The sequence below is a fragment of the Mauremys reevesii genome, linkage group 11 (genome assembly GCF_016161935.1).
Source record: "Mauremys reevesii isolate NIE-2019 linkage group 11, ASM1616193v1, whole genome shotgun sequence".
NCBI lineage: Eukaryota > Metazoa > Chordata > Testudines > Geoemydidae > Mauremys > Mauremys reevesii.
Genome location: NC_052633.1, coordinates 72,029,576 through 72,055,196, shown reverse-complemented (window position 1 = coordinate 72,055,196; position 25,621 = coordinate 72,029,576). Strand labels below are relative to the sequence as shown.

The 25,621-nt window shown below is 50.8% G+C and overlaps 1 protein-coding gene across 7 annotated transcripts in view; it reads left to right on the top strand.

Moving 5' to 3' along the window:
* BIN1 (bridging integrator 1) overlaps positions 1–25,621 on the top strand; it is a 154,644-nt gene that overhangs the window by 69,932 nt on the left and 59,091 nt on the right. For all 7 annotated transcript variants that reach the window (XM_039495961.1, XM_039495963.1, XM_039495964.1 and 4 more), the window contains exons 2-6: positions 2,791–2,871; positions 14,317–14,371; positions 14,884–14,978; positions 18,286–18,381; positions 25,183–25,290. In XM_039495961.1, coding sequence (XP_039351895.1) covers positions 2,791–2,871; positions 14,317–14,371; positions 14,884–14,978; positions 18,286–18,381; positions 25,183–25,290 — 435 coding nt within the window. The remainder of the gene's footprint in view (positions 1–2,790; positions 2,872–14,316; positions 14,372–14,883; positions 14,979–18,285; positions 18,382–25,182; positions 25,291–25,621) is intronic.

Below are 25,621 nucleotides of genomic sequence, written 5' to 3'. Positions count from 1 at the left end.
CCTGGTCTGGAAAGTTTAACTGGCCAAGGGCCCGGGCAGCTAGGAAATCCAGTCTCTGCTTTTACCTGTTGGCAGAGTTGGGTAGGACTAAGAACAGGGGACTAAGCCCTGCCCCCCCTGCCGCACCCTAACTCCCTCCCAGAGCCCGCACCCCTGGCCCCCCTCCTGCAGCCTGCACCCCACATTCCCTCCTCCACCCCAACCTCCTGCCCCAGCCCTGAGCCCCCTCCTGCACCCTGAACCCCTCATCCCCGGCCCCACCTCAGAGCCTGCACCCCCAGCTGGAGCCATCATCCCCTCCCGCACCCCGACCCCCTGTCCCAGCCCAGTGAAAGTCAGTGAAGGTGGGGGAGAGCGAACGATGGCGGAAGTGAGGGTGGAGTGGGGGCGGGGCCTTTGAGAAGGGGCGGGGCAAGGGCAGGAGTGTTCGGTTTTGTGCGATTAGAAATCTGGCAACCCTAACTGGGGGGCTCTCTCCCTGCTTAAGTGGTAGTGGTGGGGAGCTTCTCAAGTGAACCAGAATAGCTTGATATCCTTAATTACAGCCTTAGGGCCATGCTGTGTACCTCTCCCCCACCCCCCACACTCGTGCTTTTGGATTTATGCTGCTGATAGGAGAGGTTTCGGGGTGCAGAATTAGTGTTCGTTAGGCTGCATTTTCTACTTCAAGTGTAATCTCTGTGTGTGTAACGCTCGGCGTGTGCATGTAACCCTCTGTGTGTGCACATACATATGTGTTGTATTCGTGACCAGCCCATGCTTCTGAATCCACCAGCTGGCTGGCTGGGAATACCATGTGCCCTTTCATGCATAGCGGGCCTTCTCCCCCGCTCCATCAACGTCCTCCCCCGAGATCCTCCCCAGCATCCCTGCGGCTCCAGGACTGGAATTGCCCAAGGCAGGGTGAGTCAGTCCTGATCTCCTCTACAGCTGGAATCCATCGCGCTGCCCCTGACAGGCCCTATCGCTGTGGGTCTCCCTGGCCAGCGAGTGATCAAGCACTCTGGAGAGAGTGTGTTGAAGGGGAACTTCTGATAGGGGAAGTGCCCTGATAAGGGTTTACTTGGCCGGGGCCCAGCTGTGTTGTGCAAAGAGCTCTCGCTGTGGAGAGGAGACTAGCTGGGCGATGTGGTTATTGGGTGTGGGGAGATAGATGGGTGCATGGTCCCTTGCCCTCCTCTGGCACCAGCTGGAATTGAATAGCATTGGATCAGGGCCCTTTTACCCCTTAGCGACCAGGTACCCCAAACCTGGTGTGTGTTTGTGTGAGAAGAGGGAATGGAGGGAAGGTGGTGTTCCCTTTCCTCCATACCCTTTGTGTCTTCCTTATATACCCTCATTTGCCTTCCCTCTCGTGGGCTGGAGGGTCCAGCAATCCTGGGAGGGAAAAAAAATGATCTCCTGACTGAACCTGATTCTGTGCCGCTTGGTACCCCGTGCAATTATGCTTGTGCTTGTTCATTAATGATCTGGAGCATGGCATGGACTGCACCCTCAGCAAGTTTGCAGATGACACTTAACTGGGGAGGAGTGGTAGATACACTGGAGGGTAGGGATAGGATACAGAGGGACCTAGACAAATTAGAGGATTGGGCCAAAAGAAATCTGAAGTTCAACAAGGACAAGTGCAGAGTCCTGCACTTAGGATGGAACAATCCCATGCACTGCTACAGACTAGGGACTGCAGAAAACGACCCAGGAGTTACAGTGCACGAGAAACTGGATATGAGTCAACAGTGTGCCCTTGTTGCCAAGAAAGCTAACGGCATTTTGGGCTGTATAAGTAGGGGCATTGCCAGCAGATTGAGGGATGTGATCATTTCCCCTCTATTTGACATTGGTGAGGCCTCATCTGGAGTATTCTGTCCAGTTTTGGACCCCACACTACAAGAAGGATGTGGAAAAATTGGAAAGAATCCAGCGGAGGGCAGCAAAAATGATTAGGGGGCTGGAGCACATGACTCATGAGGAGAGGCTGAGGGAACTGGGCTTGTTTAGTCTGCAGAAGAGAAGAAAGAGGGGGGATTTGATAGCTGCTTTCAACTACCTGAAAGGGGGTTCCAAAGAGGATGGATCTAGACTGTTCTCAGTGGTACCAGATGACAGAACAAGGAGCAATGGTCTCAAATTGCAGTGGGGGAGGTTTAGTTTGGATATTAGGAAAAACCTTTTCTCTAGGAGGGTGGTGAAGTACTGGAATGGGTTACCCAGGGAGGTGGTGGAATCTCCTTCCTTAGAGATTTTTAAGGTCAGGCTTGATGAAGCCCTGGCTGGGATGATTCAGTTGGGTTTAGTCCTGCTTTGAGCAGGGGGTTGGACTAGATACCTCCTGAGGTCCCTTCCAACCCTGAGATTCTATGAAAGCGGGTGTAAAATGCTGCACGCTCCGGATTCCCCGCTCACAGACACCGGAGTTAGTATGTTGCACCCATTCGGCACAAGGTGTGAGGCAGCAGGGTCCTTCCTTTGCTGGCCTCATAAACAAAACCAGGCAGCATCCATCCCACTGCTATTGCCTCATTCGCCCTCACCCTGGGTGGAGGCCGGGCTCTGATCGCTGAAGTAGCGTTCCCAGCAGGGCTGAGCAGGCATGAGCTCACGCTGACTCAGCTCCGCACCCTTTGTCCACTCGTGAAGCATCTCAGACGTGCTGAGCGCAGCGCGGGAGAGGCTTCCCTTTTCCTGTCTGATGTGCCAAGAAGCTGCCACAGTCTGCTCCTGCCTCATACAGTTTTGTGTCAGCCTTGTGACCTCCGGGTTAAAGCCTCCTCTTCTGTTCCCCGCCTGCAGGTCTTACAGAAGCTCGGCAAAGCGGACGAAACAAAAGACGAGCAGTTTGAGCAGTGTGTGCAGAACTTCAACAAACAGCTGGTAAGTGAATTGGTGATATGTAATTACACACTGGGCCCTAGCGCTGCAGGGGGCTTTTGGAAATGAACATGCAATTAAGGCACTTACAAATGAAGCCATAGTCACACAGAAGTTACCCACCCACCTGTAAGCCCCCTCCTGTGCATACATGCCAGATCACGCTAGTCCAAAATTTAGATTTAATAATATCTAATCTGAGTAGCAAGATTTCCATATCTCCCCCTCCTCTTATAAACTCAGTTTAACAACAGCGGTTTACTACAGGCATTCCTCTGGCAGTGCGGGAAACTCTGCCCACCAGCTGCATTGTGCTTGTGCCAGAGAACCAGGAAATGAAACTGTGACAAACTAAACATAACATTAGCCAATGTACCTTCCCTTTCCTCAGCTGAGTGAAATGCAAAAAAGTAAACAAACTGCATAAATAGTGAAAGGAAATACACTGCTAACACCCACAGCGTTATTTCCCTTTTTGTATCTGTTTGCTAAGTCCAGCCAATCCTGTGTGTCTGGTAAAATGTTTCACTGCTGCATTTTAACAAAATGTATTTCTATTACTGTAGCGCCTAGGAGTTCTAGTCCTGGACTAAGACACCATTGTGCAAACACAGCACAAAATAAATGTATGTTTGCAGGATGGCAAGAAAACCCATTGATTTGTAGGCTTTTTATACAGAGCTGTCACATCATATTCTCTATCTAGAGCGCGTTGCCACTTAGACTGGAAACTGTAGCTAATGGGAGAGATTTTGGAAAAGAGAAGCTAAAGGACGAGTGGGCCAGAGGGAGTGACTTGTGAGGAAAGGATGAAATAGCTAAGCGTGATCCCACACAGGAATGAGAGGACAGGACGATAACTGTGGTAGAGAGAGGGTCGTGGAGACCTCGGCATAGGAAGGCAAACCTGAATGCTGGAAGATTTCTCGAGAGCCCTTGTTTAAGGCATTCGGAGCTAGACTGAGGGATGGGGCGAGTCCCCAGGTGGTGGGAGTTGCACATGCAACAGAAACTCTTTAATTTATACTGGGTATTAAAGGATAGATACTGGTTTTAATATCTCTCAGCTCTCTCCTGACCAACCTCCCGGTCCCCTCCCACCAATCAGTCTCTCTGCCTGGCTCCGTTCCTCCTCTCCGTCCATAGAATTTCCCTACCACTCTTCCAGCTCCCTCTCCCTTATTCATGCATACAGAGTCCGTTTCCACAGGCACCCTTTCCCCTCCTGCTACTGCATCCATACGTCCCAGAGAACCCAGTCTGTGCCGGTACGGCTCAGCGCCTGTTCCATTGCCTTTCTGTGGCCTGTCCCCCAAAGTCCCAGAACCACAGATGTTAGTAGTAGAAAGACCTACTCCAGAGACTCACCTATGGAACCCTCAAGGCCTCTGTCCTGCCTCGGGCAGCAGTGGTAACTGGTGCTTCAAAAGGAAGTGCAAACCCCCCCGTTGCTGGTCTTGGTGATTGTGCAGTGTTATACGTGGGGGAGAAGTGTTTCTCGCAGCTGATGTGGTATCATGAAACGCAATTTGCACTTAATATTTGTTGCTTGACTAGCCATCAGCGGCCACGGAATTATATGACCCTTTTTAAAAGGAAACAAACAGCTTCCTGCCCCCCCCAACCCCCCCATTAAATCTAGCCACCCTCCTGCAGCAGAGAGTTCCACAGTGCATCAAAATGAGGTGTGAAGAAGCATTTCATTTTTGTGTTATCCTGAATGTTGTGGTGGTCAGTTTCATACTGCCCTCTCTGTTCTCAGGGGACAGGACAAGGAAGGAGGAACTATGCCACTCAGTTAGTTGATCGTAGGACTGGGAGCTGCTCTATACCCGTTGCTTGTCCTCTCTTTGCCTCTCAGTTTCCCTATGTGTAAAAAAGGGATGGTGCCTGTTTTGCAGGGAGTGTCATTAAACCTGGATTAGTTTGATTGTGCAGCATTCTGAAAATGCCAGGGATAATTATTATGATGTTGGCTCAGATATGTTGGAAAAAGAGCTCTATATATAGATGAGATTTCTGTGGACTTCCTTATAAAGGGCTTGTCTATGCGGGGAAATTGACCAGAATAGCTGCTGTGGAATAAGCATTTCTGGAATAGCTCCATGTGTGAACGTTCTATTCCAGAATGATTAGTGTGCTCGCAAACTGCACTAATCATTCCAGAATAAAGTGACTGAATAGAGGATCTACCTCGGGTGTGCAATCACTTATTCTGCAGTGGGGACAATTTCTCCATGTAGACAATGCCAAAGAAGGCACCTTAGGTCAAAACTAAAGCTTTAAGAAAAGTTGGGCTCAGACCCTCAGAAATGTTTAGGTGCCTAACTCCCATTGACTTTAGAGCCAGTGGGATTTAGGCACTTAAATACCTTTTTTGGGTCTGGGCCTTGATCTCTTGCAGCAAGGGGCTGAAAATTTGTATCCAGTTTAGCATTTCATTGGGCTGGAATTGACTGGGGTGCATCCAGAGGGCTATTGAAGCAGGAGGGGAGGGAAACTGCAGATGAGCAGATGGCCCTGATCCTTGTCTGCTATCTCAGTCAGAGGGGCCCCAGGCTCTGTGGCCCTGGATTGAGTCGTCTCGATGGGTGTTTCTGGGTATGGGCTATTTGTGAATATAGGCCAGGCTGGGTAAGGAATGGTGTCTCTAGCCTCTGTTTGTCAGAGGGTGGAGATGGATGGCAGGAGAGAGATCACTTGATCTTTGCCAGTTAGGTTCACTCCCTCTGGGACACCTGGCATTGGCCGCTGTCGGCGGACAGGATACTGGGCTGGATGGACCTTTGGTCTGACCCAGTGTGGCCGTTCTTATGTTCTTATGTTAAGTTCTAGGACAGAGATAAAGTTAGCTCTCTCCTTCCCCCCCAAGGCATCCTGTGGTTTCTCCAAGTGGTGGGTGGGTGTGGGGAGGGGGGGGATCCCCTGCTGTATAAACCGCCCTGTGTCCATTCAAAGCAATGCAAGAATCTCTCTTTGCAGTCTGTGAATGGTAGGAGCTCTCTGCTTAGACAAGTGGACTTCGCTACGTGACACAGGAGCTGAACATGGCCTTGCATCTGCAGAGCTATAGATGGCCCCACACGCTAGGTCTCGTAGGACTTGACGAGGCATCACAACTGGGCTGTTAGTCTAATCCTTGTGACGGGCTAAATTTGGCTGTTAACCTCCTGCCTGGATCCTTGGAATGTCCCTCTTCCCCCCACCTCTCCCCACCTGGCTGCCTTGCCCAAATGTCATTTGTATACAGCCACCACCATAGTTCCCAGCCACCCAATGCATGTCGCCCAGAACTGGGAACAGGGGGCATGCAGGAAAGAGTGAAAGGGGACCCTGGACTCGAGAGGTTGGACCCATGTTGCTCACCCGAAGCCTCTGAATGTCGCTGGCCTGGGAGGGAGGAGAGTTGAAGGCTTGGTGTGGAATCCAGGCTTGGCACATGGCAATGCTACCTGCTCCTGGCTGGCGGAGTTGCTGTGTTTTGATACCCTGGTGTCTGTCACTCATGTGGAACTGCTGGGCTGGCCTGCACATGTTTGTGATAAGGGCTCCCGTCTCTCTTGCTCTCACGTGATAGCCGGGAGCTGCAACTGTTCCTGGCGAAGGCTGGGCCTTTCTAGACTCGTTCCATCAGGGCTGACATCGGCACCACTCCCCACCGCCCCTCCCTGGCATGCACCAGTCAGTGTGGATGCCCCTTGTGCAGAGCAAAGAATCTGATTGATTGCTTTCAGCAGCGCTGTTTCCTAGTTCTTGGGGTGGATGAAGGTTTTGTGGGGCCCTGGGCCAGAGCAAGTAGTTGGCCCCTCACAACTCCTTCTGCCTGCAGTCCCGCCCCAGTTCTGCCTATGGCCCCGCCCATGCACCCATCCCGTTCTGCCCTGCCCCATTCCACCCATGGTCCACCTCATTCCACCCCCTACTGCGGTCCTGCTCCTTTCTGCCCCCCCACTTGGCTGCAAGGCCATGGAGGGTGGGGACGGGACTGAGGGCTCCCCCGGCCCTGAGGCCATGGCAAGGAGCTAGAGCTCCTCCAGTCCCCAGGCTGCAGCAGGGGTCTGGGCACTGGGGTTTCCCCTGTCACCTGGTGCTCCTGCCAGGGAGCAGGTTCAGGGCACAGTGGCTTCCCCTGCCCTGCCCAGTGCTCCTGTCAGGGGACAGGGGCACCCATTTTTCTAGGCCCCCCCAATTGACTGGAGCCCCATCAGCCCAGTGGCTGCTAATCCGCGCCTAGGGGGAAGTATGGGATTTAGTTGCCCATACATTCACAGACACGGGAGCTGGGAGCCTCTTACCAAACGCAGAAGTGCCAATGTCAAAATCCAATGAGCAATGACTTTCACGACCAGATTTTCAGTGAGCCTCCTTCACTGCGCCGTGCTGAACTGGGGAGCATGCTGTCTTTTGTGTGTGCCAAGCTCATAGGCTGGCAGTTTTTTTCAGACACAGTTAAGGAAAGATGCCTTGAGCTTTCCGGATGGACATCCTGCCGATGCCAGAATGTTATCTACTCCCACCGCTGACCCAGAGTCAGTGCTGATCTTCCACCTTAGCTTGGTTTTCTTGGCATTTGTGGATTTTAATAGATATTTCATTGAATCCTTCTACATTTGTGATCATTTTAAAGAATATTGTGCAACCACATTTTTTTTCTGGTCAGCCTAAAAAGATACAACCTTCTTCCCCTTAGACAAAACAATAATGCTGAGAAAAGGGTTTACGTCCTGTATTACAGGGCTCTATTGGTCTCTCTCTAATTCTGCAGTGGCCTGACTGTGTCAGAAACCTACTCTGCCCCCAGGACTTTATGGAACATCTTGTAAGTGGCCACTTACAGGGCATTGATTCTTCTATGTAGAGTCCTTGACAGTGCCTGACTGCTTCTTGAAAGCTGCTTGTGCACTGTCATGGCTGGAGATAAGTAAAGGCTTTGCCAGTGAAGCCATTACCGGCAATTTGCAAAAGCAGATGGTGGGTGTACATAGAAAACCCAGTTGCTAAAGGTTCTTGGGAAAGCGTTAATGCTAAAAATAAAACCCGCCAGCTTTCTTATGTGTGTGAGAGAGCTGCTCTTAAATGCAAAATAACCTCTTCATGGAATCAATGGCTAACATGGAACAAATAAAGGAAATGCTAGGCACGGGCCTGCATCAGATCTCCAGATCCCAACAACCCTGGAGTTTAGGAACATTCAGGGAACTGGATACAGAGCTGAACGCTGCGTAAAATATTCTAGATAGAAGTGCATGTTATGGTGAGGGGTTGTCTTGTTCTGAAACATCAGGCACTGGCGATGGTTGGAGAATGAAAGGGGATGGTGGTGTTTTTCTGCTACCACTTTTGTGTGTGTGTGTGTGTGTGTGATGTTTATAGTCTCATTCACCAGGATTTACACAGTGCATCTGAATGGTGTCCCATGGCCGATCTACTAGGCACTATATCTAAAAGAATCTCCTTTCATCTGTTTATACATTTGCTGCCAGACAACTCCCCGGAGTGTTCCTGTGCAGCTGGACGTTCTTGTGTTATTTCGGGACTGGCTGATGAGACCAGCATCTGATGGAAATGTACCCTGCCATTTGTAGATCTGGTAGGGCCTGGTCATGTATGGTCAGTTTTTCACAAGTTGTGTTGTAATAACTGGGCCTACACATTTCCCCGTGTTGTGAGCTCAATTGTTTAAAAAAAACAAAGGTGAAAGTTCACAAAACGTTGTCCTGACCTATCACAACAAATTGTGGTGGGGAAAGGTACGAAAGGGAGACGGACTGAATCAGTTCAACCAAAAAGGCCTCTTGATGTAATTCAAGGACTGTGTTAAGATCATGCCAGCTAAACAAGAGAACTGTGGGACCGGAAATCAATGGACCAAAACCGGTGTGTTGGAAATTGGGCTTAACTGGTGAACAAAATATTGAGGGCATGGACTGTTCCATCCACCACTGCCTTTTTGGGGTGCTTAAAAGAAAAGACGTGTGAGGGGAAAATTTGGGAGGCGAACGCAACAGTGGCTGACTAAAAGAAGAGGAAGCTGTCTGCCAACAACAGCAGCTGCGAGCTTACCGTCATGGCCGCCTTCCCCACCATCTCTTGGACCCAGTGTTGGGCCTTTGCCATCCTAATCCAGAGAGATGTCCTGACCAGAACAGGCCAGGGAAAGGAACCCAACTGACATCTCCACCTCCATCTGCTTTGGTTAAATCCCAGTCACCAGCTGGGATATGAGACTGTTGTCACCCCTCCCCCTCATGTGTCCTTTTCCTTCCCCAGGATATTTTCACCTTAAAATTTTGAAACATACCATTGATTTCCGCAGACTTAGGACATAGGAAGAAATCATAGTCAACCCCCTGCAAGTTCAGGTTGTCACTGGGAGGCAGGAGACTTCACCGGGCAAGAGACAGGTACTGCATATGATCTTTGCTGGAAGGCCATGTAATTAATGATGAGCTAGTTAATTAATGGTGAGTGTTCCTCTCCAGCTGCTCTAGCCACTTGCTAATTGCTTGGTGTTGCCCTGGCTACCCAGCACCTAACTCTTGGAGAATGTCTCAAATCTCTATTATATAGAGATGGCCCTTTAACAGGGTTCACATCAAGGGAGGGAGAAGGGTGTGCCTCTGCTCACCCAGTTCCAAAGACCAACTGACTTCCCTGTTGCAGACGCACATGACACATTCTACGGCACTCAGTTGATTGCCGTTTCATCAGCAAATCAGTACTTTGTCACTTGGCGATGTCCTTTGAATTTGTACATTTTAATGGGGATATGCTTGCAATGTGTGTGCAAACATGACAAAGGAAAAAAGGAAGGGAAGGAGGAGTAGCTCTGCAAACCCAACCAAGCCAATTAGATCACAATCACAAGTGTATGATTAATGTATATGTATGACAGACATTTTCCATTTTTTACCACAAGACTTCCACCCCCAGAGCAGAAGCAGCAGCAGCCAGAAGCCATGTCTAAGGCCATGGAATTCAGAGAATTAAGGCCTTTAATGGTGCCTAAATACCTCTCTCCTGCTCCTCTCACTCTCCTGTGTGTGTCATGTGGTGTGTGTATCAGGTGTGTGTATACAGAACACAGACACAAACACATAGAACACCATTCATTAACCCAACTGCCAAGCAATTGTTTGTTGTGACTTTGTTGATGTGTGTTGTTTTTTGTTAGAAAATTATTATTTAGAAGAATGAGAACCATCACCCAATATGATGCACCATCCACCAGTTTGGGCAGGGGTGGGGATGGGATTGGGCCTGGGCCTGGCCACGGCGCTGCTGGTGACCAGAGCAGAGGGCAAGCCTGTGAAAAGCAAGGCAGCAAAGCCTTAAAGCACAACAGCCCCAGGTCCCAGAGTGGCAAGGTTGCCAGGCTGTGTCCCACCCAGCAAGAACGTGTCCTGTGCAGCTAAAGTCAATGCCAGAGACAGAAGCTGCATTTTCTGTTCTTTTCTCTCCTTTTCTGTGGGTGTTTGTCCCTTTTTGGTCTTCTAAAAGCGGGATCGGACTTTAACAGCTCCAGCCCATCTCGATTAACCCCTTTTCGTTTCCCCAAAAGGACAGGTATTGCCATCCTTATTACCATCAAAGAGCCTGTCAAACGGGGTTTTTCTTTATTAAAAACTGTCTACAGCTAAAGGGAAAGAGAACAAGAGAGGTTGTTAAAATGGAAGCCTTCCTTAACGCTTTACATAGGAAATGCTTTCACTGTTTCCTTCTTTTTGGTATCTTTAATACAAGGTCAAAAAGTTTTTAATCATGTGGTTGCCATGGTATTAAGCAAGCTGAGGTCTTGGTACACCAAACCTTGAGTCTTGTTTAACACTGTTTCAGTGCTGGATAGCGGCAGCGTCATGGTAACACCTTTTTAACTCTTTGGGCCCGTTTATTCCACCTAGATTAAAACAGCAGTGGCTTCTAAGTCTGGAAGCCTCCATTTTTAGTTCACCAACTTTTGCCATGTGTGCAGGAGGAGAGTTATCTGGAGGATGTTCCCTGCGTGCTAGTTCATGAGGCCTGACGTTGGACACCACAAAAATGGGGGTACCCAAAATTGGAGGTTACTTTGGAAAATGTGGTTATCAAGGATCCCTCCTTCCTTCCTCCCCCAAACCTTCCTCAAGCCTAGAATCACTGGTTCCACAGAATGAAAGCCCTAGAGCAGGGGTCCTCACAACACATTTTTTTTGGTGGCCTCAGAGTGCGGCCACCAAGTCTTGCTGGTGGTCGCTCTGACAATTTTTCCTAAAATACTTTAGGAAAAGAAAATAAATATGCACAGATACATGTCCAAATCATTGCAATTTATTTATGTAAAGATTTTTTTTGCAGATTCAATAATAATAATGTACAGTTGTCTCTCTTCTTTACTGGACCTAAACAGACTAGAAACACAAATAAGGTGCTTTGCACATTCTTGTCTGTTTTTTCTTTTGCTTCTCTAGTAAGTCTGTAGCTGAAAAAAGTAATATTTGTATGCTTGTTAATGTCACTTTGCAGCAGGCTTACTAGCTAGCAGGGAGGCTGTGAAAAGTGGTATTAACAGGCATACAAATATCAATTTTCACAGCAGACTTATTCTGTGAGCCAGAGGACAAATTAAGCTCTGGATGGGGAGGTGGGTAGGGAGACAGCAGGGGGTCAGGGTAGTGGGGGGATGTGGGGGTGTGTGTGAGCTGAGGGCTTGTACGGTGGTCGGGGTGCAGGGCTGGAGCCCAAAGCCCCACAAGCAGGGCCAGCCGCCTGCCACCCCAGGGCTGAAGCCTGAGCCTCCCTGCCCCCGGGAAGGTGGGGAACTCATTGGCTGTCTGCTCCTCCTGTGTTTGTGGCTCCAGAGGGGGGCAGGGCTGCTGGTGGCCCTTTGGGAGGGACCACTGCTTTGTGTCATCCCCTCCGCCAGGCTGTGGCCACAGGAAAAGCTCCTGGTGGCCGCGTTTGAAAAACGCTGCCCTAGAGGTTGTTTTTGTGTGATAGCCTTTTATGGCCCATCTCCCTGCCCCACCTGCCAGCTTCCCTTGGCATTGTCAGGCTGTAACTCGAGAGGTCTGCTCAGCAACCAAGAGGTGTGACTGCTGTACACGAGATCAAAGCTGGCTTGAATTATAGTAGCAGTGAAGCTGCGGCAGGACGGGCCCCGACCGCCTGGGACCCTGGTATGTACTCGAGTGGCTAGTGTGTGCTGCCACCACTTCGCTGCTGTAGTTATGTGAGCCAGCTGGAATCTAGCTAGATGAAAGCAAGTTCAGGTATGGCTGCACCTGCTGCAATCAGACCTCCCAGTTGCGGTGTAGACATACCCTTAGGTTGTTTTCACAGGAACTAGACGCCTGCGGCTGGCCCGCTCCAGCCAACTCGGGCTCGGGTTGAGGGGGGAGGTTTCACTGCTTGGGCTGGAGCCCAGTTGCTGGGACCCTCCCATCCCGCAGTTCCCCTATTCTTGCAGCACATGTGGTCACTGTTCCTTCTCCCCAGGCCCTCTGAATTTAGCACAGACACACTGAACTTTGCCACATCAACCGCTGGCAGAGAGTATTCTGGAGGGGACCTGCTGGATCTCAGCTCAGTGCGTGCAGCAGTGTTTGGAACACCAGAGACGTTGGCATGAGCTCTGTTTTAGGGAAGGCGCGCTGCGGGCAAGAGGCAGGCGCCTGAAGAGTGGCGGGTGATAGGAAACAGCTGCTTCCACAAAGGTACTAAGTTTAAAGCTGTCAGAGCGTGCCTGCGAGCTCCCTCATCAACCTGTCAAGAGGCATTGTGCTGGGGCTCCATGTAGAAAATGCTGGGACGGATGACAGGGAAACGAAATGTAACAGAATGTGTGATGCTGGTGCATGGCATAACAGCCACCCTCTAGCATCCTCGTGAAGTTTCACAGCTGCTTCCATGGCTAGCAAAGCTCCAATGCAAGTGTTCAATATAGGGAAACCAAACCTGTTTTTTCCCTCTTAGGACATCTGTCTCTCTCAAACCCTTCTTCAGCCTTTGTGTCTCAGAAGACCCTTAGACTTCTGATGCCATCTGAGCCAACGCTCACTTTACTGCAAAGCATCAGAGGATGGAAACGTAAATCCAAATGAAAACAGAATCCATACGCTGTCTGATGTCACCTCTATGCCTCTGCTGTCTTGCGCCTGCCTTTCCGCTGCCTTCCCCCCTCTGGTGTTTGCATCTGCACAAAGTGGATGTAAAATTCTCCTTTTCTGGCTTGGTGTAGTGTGTTTACACCTCCCTTTACACAGATGTAAGTGATGACACATTGCGAGGCAGGGGTGAGTTGGGCCCAGTATATTTTAAGCGTTCAATAAAAGGCAACATTTGCATCATTCAGTATCGAGTGCTTCCAAAGTGGTCAAAGGGTGTGTGTGTGTGTGTGAGAGAGAGATTGCAATGTAAGACGTTTTGATCGAGGTTCTTGTACTGTATGCATCACCATGATGTCTGATCGCCTCTGAAATCCAAAAAGGAAACCAGAGTAATTGTTATTTATTAACCATTGGCTTCCAAATCCGTGAAATCCAATGGGGGCCACTGAATGACATTAAAAAGAAAAATGCATTTGGGTTTTCACCATTCCTGCTAATTGTTTGCTTCCTGCAGCTTCACTCAGTTTGGACAGTAAGTGGAACAGTTCCATGTCCCTTTCTAGCCGCTACATTGGCACAGCGCTGGTGTGTTTTGTGTTTCCAATATCCCAGAGGAAAGTTCAGACTGAAACTGCTCACAATAATGTACAAAATAAATCAAGAATACATCACTGCTTGTATTGGAGCATATAACCTCCCCTCAAACCTACATGTTGGGCTCCTTTGTGGGATTCTAGAGCATCTGTCCCTCTGTTGGTAGGGCTACACTGCACACTAACCCTGGGTTCTGGCTCACGTTTGAGCCCAAGCCCCCTTTCCATCCACAAACCAATCAGTCTGACTCAGGTCAGGAAGCACTCAGGATCCAAGTCCTAGGACCCTGCTGGGAGGAGTGGGGGGTCAGAGCCTCAGTCCCACTATGACTCCGGCCCAAACCCTGTAATTCTGCAGTGTGGACCTGAGTCAAAAGGTCTGGACATGTCAGCACAGCGGTAAGACCCGGGGCTGGCCATGGTAAGCCCAGGTTTACAATGCAGTGTAGACGCTCAAGCGTGGGTTGGACACACTGAATCCGCAAGCCTAGGTCCCACAGAGTCTGGCTTAGAATGCAGTGTAGAAACACCCTATGGGGATCAGGGCCTATTGGGCTAAACAGCCTCATCTGCCTTGATTTCTTGGTTCACTTTGCTCCATCCTGCATAGACAGTTTCTTAGTCCTGTGTCGGCTCCTCAGTCGTCAGGTGTATTGGGCAGTTTTGGGTGTGTGGTGTGTGGTTTTTTTTAATAGCGCAGATGAGTCCTGCACAAATCCATCTCCCTCAGTAAAAACCAATAACTGTCTGGCTTTTCCTTGTCTTTGCAGACAGAAGGCACCAAGCTGCAGAAGGATCTCCGAACTTACCTGGCTTCTGTAAAAGGTAACATCTGTGCAACTGGAGGTCTGTCACTTTTCCAGCTGCAGGCACTGCAAATAGGGTTTTCCTGGCTATCGCTCTCCCTGCCCAGTGCAAATAGGGTGATGGAGTTCTGGTTTCAGATCTCTTGCTCCTCAGGCTTGCAAGGTGGCTCTGGTGGGAGACATTGGGGTGCGGAGGCTATTTTCTCCTCCTAGCTGCCAGGCGGGCTTGGTGCAGATTTGTAGGTGGCCACCTACTCTATCCTGCTAGGTGAGGATGAACACTGAACGTCCTGTGGTCTGGGTGACTAGATCCTTGAGCCCCTCACCTCCTTTGTTTTACATCCATCTTATTGTGAGTCCCAGATGTATTAGCAAGGATCATGCTTGGAAAATATCCTGCCTTAAACTAGAATCAGGCCCCTGTTATCCATTCCACGCAGTCGAGTTCCTGCTAGCAATGGGGAGGGGCTCTTGGTGCCCTGGTGGAGCTCTGTCCCTCGGTTTCTGACGCTGCCCTCTCTTCTCTCCTAGCAATGCACGAGGCCTCCAAGAAGCTGACTGAGTGCTTGCAGGAAGTGTATGAACCGGAATGGCCTGGGAGAGACGATACCAACAAAATAGCCGAGGTGAGACTCCATGCCGGGGCGGGAGGCCGGCCCCCGGGGAAGAGCGGATTAGTGGGACCAGTGCACTTACGTCCTGCGCTCGGCTTGGGACCCTTGCTGCGAGACATCTGTCCGGCAGCAATGATCCTAGGAAGAAAATAGCTTTGGCCATCAGGAGCCACTTCGGAGAGAACGTTGGCCCAAATGTGTCATGGATGGGGACTGGGTGAATCCTCTGTACGCCCATCAGCACCAGGGGAAGCACTGGTGCTCTCAGCCCTGCAAAAATGTGGATAATTAGCCATCCCCAGGTAAACCCTCAGCACTGGCCCTGTTTGTCCCAGCCTGGCCAGGCTGTCCGGTCTCTTTCCCTGGGGAAACAGTGTTGAGAGTCACGCTAGGGTTCGGTTAGTTGATTATCTCCAGCAACGCACAGCCGCTTGCATGGTTTCCAGCTGTCCCGAGATGGAATATTAACGCTTCAAACCCTTCACGCTGGCTGCCTGTGAAATGTCGCTGCGAGCTACCTGCTCGGTGCTAATGGTGAACTCGGCACTCTACAGCAGAGACCCTACCCCAGCCCCAAAACAGGAGACGTGCCAGAGGGTCTGTGAGGCCCCCTGGGGACTTTGCGATTGCTGTTGTTCGTACCTTGTTTGCAGTGTTGTTGTAGCCGTGTTGGACCCAGGATATTAGAGAGAGACCAGTTGATGTCGTTTATTGGACCAGTGTCTGGTTGTGTGACAAGCTTTTGAGCTTTCCCAGACCTGAATTCTGTGTACCTTGATGGCTTGTCTTTCACCGCCAGACGTTGGTCCAATAAAAGATATTCCCTCCTGTCGCTTGTCCCCCACTGACTGTACATGGCAGGTGCTCAGATACTCTGGTGATAACCTCTAGATAGCTAGAAACAAAGTCCCTGCCCCCACCCGTCTTATAATCTAAGAAGACGAACAACAGACAACACCTCCGGCACTGAATGGGCATGAGAAGGATTCCTTACGGCGCTCGCTCATTTGAAAGTGGTGCTTTGAAAGGAACGGGTCACGGGGTGGACTGAAGCTGAGAGGCTGCCTGGTGGAGTTGTGTGCCGAGCAGGGATTTGAAGGAGAGCGTGGGCTAAGGGGAGTGTTTTAGGCCTGGAGGGGCAGTCTCTGTCTAGGACACAGGAGAGGGCGGATATGAAAGGGAAGGGCAGCATGATGTGGGGGTGGAGCCAAAGCAGAGGGGAATGTCACTGTTATGAATAAAGGGGTTATACAAGGAGACAGGTTTTATTGGGTCTGTTTATCTAACCAAGTTCCATGCGTTACTGATCACTTCATCACGAGCTCCTGGCTGGCTCTTCTCTGCACCAGTAGATTTTTTTTTCCCCCTGGGGTGTCCACAGAGAGGTGTTAGGGGCTGGTCACGGCGACTTAGAGCCAAGGGGCAGTCACTCTAGCAGGAGACCCACAGGGAGGTGTAAGGTGTGGATGTTTTGGGGCATGTACTTTGGACATAGTGAAACAATGATTGTGGTGGCGGTGGGCAGGTTGGTCTGGGGATGAAGATCTTCAACAGCTTTAAAAAAAAACCTTCTATTGAAATTACTCAGTGTACGCACGGTTTGCAATGTAACAAATAAGCTGAACTGTGGTGAATGGTGATGATGCGGGAATGCTCTTCCTTTGGTCTTTCTCCTCTGGCTCTCACAGGATAGGTGAGCTGCAGCTTTTGGCTTGGGGAGAAAACCAGCTGCTCCTCCGCTTTGTTCCAGTTGCATGGGACGTGCTGCCTGCATCTAGGCCATGGTCCATTGAAGTCAGCGGGAGTTTTTTTCCATTGACTTCAAAGGGAGCATGATCAAGCCTATGGTGCCCTGAGTCTCGCACACAAATGTGGAGAGTCTCAGCTCTGCACGCCAGCTGGAAGCATTTGGCGTTCCGAGCCCTTCATTACTACTCATAAAGTCTCCCAGGACAGCTGGTCCTAGGAAAGGAAAGGAGCTGTTTGGGGGAAGGCACGCACACAGGAGGCATGGGCTGGCAGATAAATTGAACAGACTGGGCCTTGGTACCGAGCAGAGAGTATGGTCTAGCACAGTGGTCTCCAACCTTTTTATGCAGAAGAACCACTTTCTGAATTTAAGATCAACCCAGAATCTGCCCCGCCCCTTTCCCAAAGCCCCGCCCCACTCACTCTATCCCCCCTTCTCTCCATGGTTCGCTCTTCCCCCACCCTTCCTCACTTTCACCAGGCTGAGGCAGGGGGTTGGGATGAGGGAGGGGATGCAGGCTCTGGGCTGGGGCTGAGGGGTTTGGAGTGTGGGAGGGGGCTCCAGGCTGAGCCTGGGGCAGGGGGTTGGGGTGCAGAAAGAGATTGTCTGTCTGCTCTACAGCCTTAGCTAACAGCCAGCTGCGGTAGAGAGAGAGGCTCATGCACTAAGCTCCTGAGGTCCCAGGTTCTATCCTGCCTGTCGGTGACCGGGGGCTGTCGGCATTACGCAAGCTCTAGGAGGGAGTTTGGGTGTAGGAGGGGACTGGGGCAGGGTGTTGAGGTGCAGGCTCTGGGAGGGGGTTCGGGTGTGGGCTCAGGGCTGGGGCAGAGGGGTTGGGGTTCAGGAGGGGATGCAGGCTCTGGGGGGGAGTGTGGATGCAGGAGGGGGCTGGGGTGCAGGAGAGGGTGCAGGCTCTGGGAGGGAGTTTGGGTGTGGGGTCAGGGCTGGGGCAGAGGGTTGGGGTGCAGGGTCTGGGAGGTAGTTTGGGTGCAGGATGGGGCTGTGGACATGGGCAGCCCATGGAGACCCACTCACCCTCCCCCGCAAGGGCTGCAGAGACATGCCGTCCGCTTCCGGGAGCGGCATGGGGCCAGGGCAGGCAGGCAACCTGATGTAGCCCCCTCACTGCGCCAGCGGACTTCTAGCGGCCAGAGATCGCGATCGACTGTTAGAGGCTCCAGGATAGACCAGTTGATCGCGATCGACCATTAGGGACCACTGGTCTAGCAGTTGGACTAGGAGAATCGGGACTTGTGGGTTCCATTTCTGCATCTGCCGTGTGACCTGGGATATGCATTGTTGTGGCCGTTTCGGTCCCGGGATACTGGAGAGACAAGCTGGGTGAGATAATATCTTTTATTGGACCAACTTCTGTTGGTGAGAGAGCCAAGCTTTTGAGCCTCAGAGTTCTTCTTGATCTGGGATATGTCTGCTTCAGTTTCTCCAAAAGAGATGGGAGAACTATCTCTGGGATGCTGGGAGGCTTCACAGATTGGCGATCACTGGCAATAGAAAGGTAAAGCGTTCTGATTGTGCTCATAAGCACGGACGTTCCTTTTTGTCTTCCAGAACAATGACCTGCTTTGGGTGGATTTCCATCAGAAGCTCGTGGATCAGGCGCTTCTCACCATGGACACTTACCTGGGCCAATTCCCGGACATCAAAGTAGGTTGCTCCCCTCGCTCCTGTCACGTTGTGCTAGAGAGTCTCGGGGACGCTGCGAGTTGAGGTTGGGGCTTTGCACGAGCGCTTCTCTTGGCACTCTATATCCTTTAGCTTGGGGGTAGCGAAATGGATGTGGCATGGGAACACCCCCCACTGAAATGACACTGCCCTCTGTTGGCCAAACACCAATCCTCTGCTCTCTTGGCTAGTGAATAGCTGCCCTGGCAACCAGGGATGTGGGGTATGTGAAAGAGAAGGAAAGGGGATGCTGCTATTGGATGCATTCCAAAGAGGATGGAGCTTGGCTGTTCTCAGGGGTAGCAAATGACAGAACAAGGAGCAATGGTCTCAAGTTGCAGTGGGGGAGGTCTAGGTTGGATAGTGGAAAACACTATTTCACTAGGAGGGTGGTGAAGTACTGGAATGGGTTACATAGGGAGGTGGTGGTATCTCCTTCCTTAGAGGTTTTTAAGGCCCGGCTTGACAAAGCCCTGGCTGGGATGATTCAGTTGGGGTTGGCCCTGCTTTGAGCAGGGAGTTGGACTAGATGAGCTCCTGAGGTCTCTTCCAACCCTGATACTCTATGATTTTATGCTGCAGGATCAGCTCCCATGTAGATTGTCCTCTACGTATCAGTGCAATAGCTGGATTAACTGGAGCTGCCCTGGGAAGGCGTGAGATCTGCACACTTGGGCTTCCCAGGGAGTTTGTGGGGAGCTCCACGCTTCACTCATCATGATAAATATTCCCTGGTTCCTCTGCTCTTTTACTTCCTGTCACTGGAGAGTGGCTCCATGCCATAGACTGGGGAATTGTCTGTTAGCCAAGTGTGGTAGCATTTTCTAATACACAGGCTTTCATCAGCCCCCTGTGAGCAGAACATGTTTCAATCGGAAGCCCTCTGTCATCACTAGACTAGGGTTTCATTGTCTACCAGCCTTGTAAAGGGAATAAAACCACCCAGACAAGGCTTCATTCATGCTTTCCTGCTACCACAGATCCAGGGCTGTGGAAAGGAAAAGCCATGTCAGGCATTAATGCATTGGCATCTAATGCACTGAAGAGAAGTAGCTGAAATGACATAATGGTCTTTATTCCTCTCTCCCATGTTAAAAGGTGCAGGAGGGAAAAATTTACCTGTGATACTCAGGGGCTTTGATATACCAGCAAGCCTGCTGCATTTCCCCCTTCTAGAGGAGAAGCTACAGGCAATGCCAGGGGGATTGAATGAGAAAACGCATGGGTAACCTCACATGCATCTGCCTGAATGGTCCCTGAACCACTTTGGGAGCCCCTGGCCCCGTCAGTGCCACCTTTGCTCTTGTTCTGCCATGTCTGAGCCCCATTACAGCTGTGCTGGCACAGTGTATGCCAACTGGAGAGAACACACTGCCCAGCAAGCAGCTGTCAGCCGACCCTGCCTCTCCCCCACCAGGCTCCCTGGCATTAGCACACAGCTTTGCAGTGGAGGGTAGGGGCTGCATGGGAATTAGCCTGGTTTTGCTCCGTGCTATTCAGGCCAACGCTGCAGGGCAATGGTCCCCAACCTTTCTGTGGCCAGTAGCACATTCATGTTTTCAGAAGAGTGTGGTGGGCGCCAACAGTTACTCACATACAGGGCCGGCTCCAGGCACCAGTGGAGCAAGCACGTGCCTGGGGCAGCACGTGCTACGAGGCGGCATTCCCTCTGTTCTGCAGAGTCAGAGCATTGTTTGGTTTGGTTTGGGGTTTTTTTGGTGCCAGTTCTGGGCAGGGCAGAGAAGCCGGAGAGAAGCTGGGAGGACAGAGAACCCTGGCGCCTGCAGCCTGCAGCCCCAGAGTACTCTGTCCCTAGCAGGCGTGGGACCCCGGCTTCTCTCCCCTGCTGGGCACTAGGCGGACGCACATAGATGCCCCGGTGGGCGCCATGGCGCCCGCGGGCACTGCGTTGAGGACCACTGCTGTAGGGAGTACTGGGACCCGGGTATGTTTGTGCACAAGGGCGCAGGCTGCATGTGATTCTCTTGTCAATCCAGCATGATGTTGGTGTGGATTCACGGACGGCAACGAAGTTAGTTCTGATTCTCTCCATTTAAGTGGGAGCAGCATGAGGTACACACAGAGCAGCTGTATCCAACTGGCCACACTGGTGTTTTTTAGTGGAAAACAGGCCCCAGCTTTTCCTACCCAAGTGCAGCTACAGAAACACCAAGCGGGAACACGAGTGCTGCAGAGGCATTCCCCATATACTCTGCATGGTGCGCGCTCGCTCGCGTGCTCTCTCACTGACATTCTCACATGCGTGTGCGCACACTCACTTCTCTGCATGTCTGTCTCTCTCACACTGGCTGACACTCACTCGCTCACACACGCACACTCTGCATGTCTCTCTCTCTCGCACACTCTGCATCTCTTGTTTTTGTGTTTTGGCTCATTTTTAAAACTGGAGCCGGGAGGGCCCCTGCCTGGCAAGTTGACAGAATCCCTTTAAGTGACTGAGTTTTCCTGTTTAGCCCGTTGATGCCCTGGCTTTCCCTTCCCCTGGAGATGCAGAGCCGTCAGGAAGGAGCCAGTGCTGCTGGCAAGTGGCCAGTATGTTTGAGGCTTGTGTGGCAGGCAGATCTGTGTATTGGGTTAAAATCTGTTTGCACATGGCCAGCTGCTCAGGAGGGGTGGGGGTCTCTGCTGACAGCGCAGGATCATCTGATATCCTGTGAGTTCCATCTCCAAGCTCCATCCCTTCCCCCAGCACCAGTTCATTTTTGAAATAGCTGCACAGGGAATGGGCTTTTCCATGTGGCAGCACTTGTAACAATGTCACCATATGGGATGGGTCAGCCTGGCTCCTTCCCTAGGAAAGGAACCCCCCACTCTCCCTCTGCCCACCCGCTTCCTGATTGGCTTAAACTTTTGTCACTATCTGGTGTTTCTGAAGGAAAGTGCCACTTCAAACGGTTTCAGGTCCCGGGATCATAGTGCGAGCTGTGAACACGTGCAGCCACATGGGTCTCTGCTTCCTGGGGCTCCTCTTCTCCCACTTGCTTCTACAGGTTCCCCTATCACTGTACATCAGAGGTCAAACCATAGGAGAAAAAGTAGGTGTCTTCTTCCAAGCTTCACCCACAAACCATGTCCCACCCATGTGAGATGCCAGACACGGCGATTCCCTTGAGATGCGCTGCTCCCGCTCTCCTGCAATCCATAGTGGAATGGCTAGTGGTGCTGATATTTTTGCACTGTTCTTGTTAGGCTTCAGAATTTGTGGAGATGGGGAAGGCTTGTTTGCGCTTCTCGGAGCTATTCTTCCCAGCTATCTGCAGACTCTGTCTTGGTTACACCTTGTTTGCATTTTTCAGCAGACACCTAACTAGGTGATCTACAATACCCAGGGCATGTCTACACTTAGAAACTTAAGTCAACCTATATAGGTCGACTTACAGCCACTGCAGTCACGTCCACACTACCCTCCTGGGGTCGGTGGTGTGTGTCCTCAACAGAAGTGCTTCCACCGATCTAAGAGGGGCACTGTGGGGAGCGGAGAGCCCTGTCTGCCCCACAGGCTCTCGGTTCCTGGTGGACTCCGCCCCCATTCGCTCCCCATTCCCTGCTGGGATCCTGGAGAAACCGCCTACCTGTTTCCTGCCGGGGGACGGGGGTGGGGTGGGAGTGGGGGGTGAGAGAGAAGCCGCCCAGGCTTCTCGCCCTGGCTCTCAGCTGGGAGTGGGTTCCAGCAGGCCAGCTCTCCAGGGAAGTGGGGAGACTGTTGGGCTTTTCAGCTTGGAAAAGAGATGACTAAGGGGGGATATGATGGGGTCTATAAAATCATGACTGGTGTGGAGAAAGTAAATAAGGAAGTGTTATTTACTCCTTCCCATAACACAAGAACTAGGGGCCACCAAATGAAATGAGTAGGCAGCAGGTTTAAAACACACAAAAGGGAAGTATTTCTTCACACAACATGTAGTCAACTTGTGGAACTCCTTGCCAGAGGATGTTGTGAAGGCCAAGACTATAACAGGCTTCAAAAAAGAACTAGATACATTCATGGAGGATAGGTCCATCAATGGCTATTAGCTAGGATGGGCAGGGATGGTGTCTCTAGTCTCTGTTTGCCAGAAGCCGGGAATGGGTGACAGAGGATGGATCACTTGATGATTACCTGTTCTGTTCATTCCCTCTGGGGCACCTGCCATTGGCCACTGTTGGAAGTTCTCTAGCTGCCTGGCTTTCTTGTCTCCAGCCTTCTTGTTCTCTAGCTTCCAACAGCTGATGTAAGTAAGGCAGTGTCTACACAGACTCTGTGTGTTGCCCACCCCTAATTACACCAACATCAGCCCCACACCTCTGAGAGGTGGCGTTATTATGTTGGTGTATCTATTGGGTTTCTGGGAACTGGGCGGGCAGAAGCCCGCCCAATGCTAAAGGATTCCCCCCCCTCCCCAGCCTAAGGGGAGGATCTACAGGACCTCAGAAACCCACGAATTTCGGGGGACAACTAATAAAAGAACAGGGACAGGAGTGCGGTCAGAGGGTCATAAGGGAGCCTGTCGGGGACACCGAGCAGAGAACCCCGGACAGCGCCCACGTGCTCCTCGAAGGCGTCACGGGAGCCAGTGGACACCGCCCAGAGAACTCTGCCCGGACTAAGGATCGGAAACAAGCCCCACAGTCGGCCGATGGAGACTCCGGTAACCTCCTCTCCCTGGTTGCGTAGACGGCCATTTTAGCCAGGGCGAGGAGGAGGCTGACCAGGAGGTCCCGCAACTTTGTGGGGCCACAGATAGGGAGTGCATAGAGAAGGAGATGAGGGGAAACGTGCAGCCAGAAACATAACAGGATATTGGTGAGGAGCTGGTATAGGGGCTGCAACCTGGCGCAGGGCACTTACAAGACTGTAGTAGACACTGACATAATTAGGTGGACGTAAGCTGCCTTGGGTCAACCTAACTGTGTCGTGTAGACCAGGGCTAAATTTTTTCCACATCTAGCATCTCTTGAACACTGTTTGTTTAGGTTCCTTTTGGAACCCCAGCCTAAAACCTTAAGGAGTCAGGCACCCAAACTCTCCTTTCAAAATCTCAGGCCACGAATATTGCAGCATTACAGATGTGGTTTTTTTCATCCTCTTTCTCAATCCCCAAGGAGGGTTGACATCTCTCCAGGATTGTCCTGGAGTCTCCAGGAATTAAATTGTAATCTTTAACTGAAGATGATGTCATGGGATGAAACCTCCAGGAATATGTCCCTTGGCAACCCTATCCCCAAATGATGATGCTCCAAAGAGTGAGAAATTAAAACAACCCCCTGCTTGGTTTAGATCCCTCTATAATCAAAGCCCTGTCCATCTCTTGATCCTTTCCTAGGATTAGCTAAAGATCCGATTCCAGTTGGGGCCTACATTAAGACATATATTTTATTGAGCAGGTCATTTCTTTTACAATAAAACCTGGGTTTAAAAAAAATTAATTTGTCTTTTTTCTGGTAAAGTCCTATTCAGCATGGATGCGTTTGCCACCCGCACTGAACAGTGGCTTGAGTCAAGTCTGGTTTGCGTGACTGATCGAAAACCATTACAAAAGATGTTGCAAATGCCACATCAGTGAGACTGCACAGCAAAGCTTTACATAAGAACATACAATGTATTAAAGGTGACCTGCAAAAGGAAACAAAATGGATTTGTGCCCTGTTTTTGCTGCTTTAGGATCTAGAAAGTGGCTTTTCTGTTTTTAAATAAAGTGTTTTTTTACATTAGAAATTCCCCTGCTTCTCCTGGGATGCAGGAGCTGGTGTGATTACATTGTTGCAAGTACTGAGGAAATAGGAACTGACTGTCAATTTGACAAATTCTCTCCCATCTCAAAAAGCTTTTTGTCTTAACAGCCATTTAACTCAAATATACAGAAAACAGGCGGGAGGAAAGATTTCTTTGTTAAAGAACAACCAGGTCCTTCAGTTAAGGGCAGTGAATGCTCCCATTCAGTTCTCTGGACTTTCAAGGAGACCCTATTCAGAACAGGAAAGCTGCTATTTCTGAGTGGTTTTATTTTTTTTTAAACAGCTAAGAAGAAGCAGATTTAAAACCCCAAAACCTTTCAGGCCTTCTGCAACCATCATTTAAGAAGCAAAAAAAGGCACAAAAGCCAGTTCCCCCTCCTGTGCGGGTCACTGTCTAGGGTTTACTTGTATAAAATATTGTGAAACCCAATACTGAACATTCTGGAGTGCATTTTTATGGAGTTTCTAGAATACATAAGGAGACCCTGCGCCCCAACGGAGCTGGGGATGAGGGGTTTGGGGTGTGGGAGGGGCTCAGGGTTGGGGTGCAGGGGTGACGGCTATGAGGTGGGGCTGGGAATGAGGGGTTCAGGGTGTGTGGGGGAACTCTAGGCTGGGGACAGAGGGTTGAGGTGCAGGAAGGGGTTAGGCTCTTGTCTAGGGGTGCAGGCTCTGGGGTGGTGCTGGGGATGAGGGGCTTGGGGTACAGGAAGGGGGCTCTGGGTTGGGGGGGGCGTGTCTTTGCTTCATGTCCTGCGCTGTTGGTGCTTCACAGATAATGGAGAAGGTTGATGCAGAGAGACATTTCCCTGATGCCTGGGGAAAATGCTGCCAGCGGCAGAGACTTTCCGAAGGGGGTGACCTATTATGGGGTCTGAACCCCAGAAGCAACAGGGAGTTCCAGCTAGCCCACACCCGGAAGGGCCAATTCTTTACTCACTCCATGGGGTGTAATTAAGGAGGGGTTTAATTGTGGAGCCCAGATGCCGAGGGTCTAAACTTTATGGTTCTAGCTGTTCATAGCTGGTGTTTCTCTCTCTCTCTCAGTCTCGGATCGCTAAGCGAGGGAGGAAGCTTGTGGATTACGACAGCGCCAGACACCATTTTGAATCCCTACAAACTGCAAAGAAGAAAGACGAAACCAAAATCGCCAAGGTAAAGCACAGGGCGGGCCCTGCTTTCATTTATTATTATTATTTTTAATAATGCTCATTTAGGAACTTTTAACATGCTGACTCATCGTTCCCAGGTGCTTTCTGTTTAGAGAACTGTCATGCGATGATCCAGCCAGAATGTTTTCTCTTTGGCAGGGTCCCACCCATGCATTTATTTTTACTCCCAAAATAAACTTCAGGAGAAGGCTCTGAAGGCCTTAGTGCACGGACGCTGGTCTTCTGTGCAGTGTCCCTGACACAGATTTCAGGGGTATGTGGTTAAGTTTTGGTGAGCACAGAAGCCTGAGTGAGAAAGGAAGAATGGCCTTATG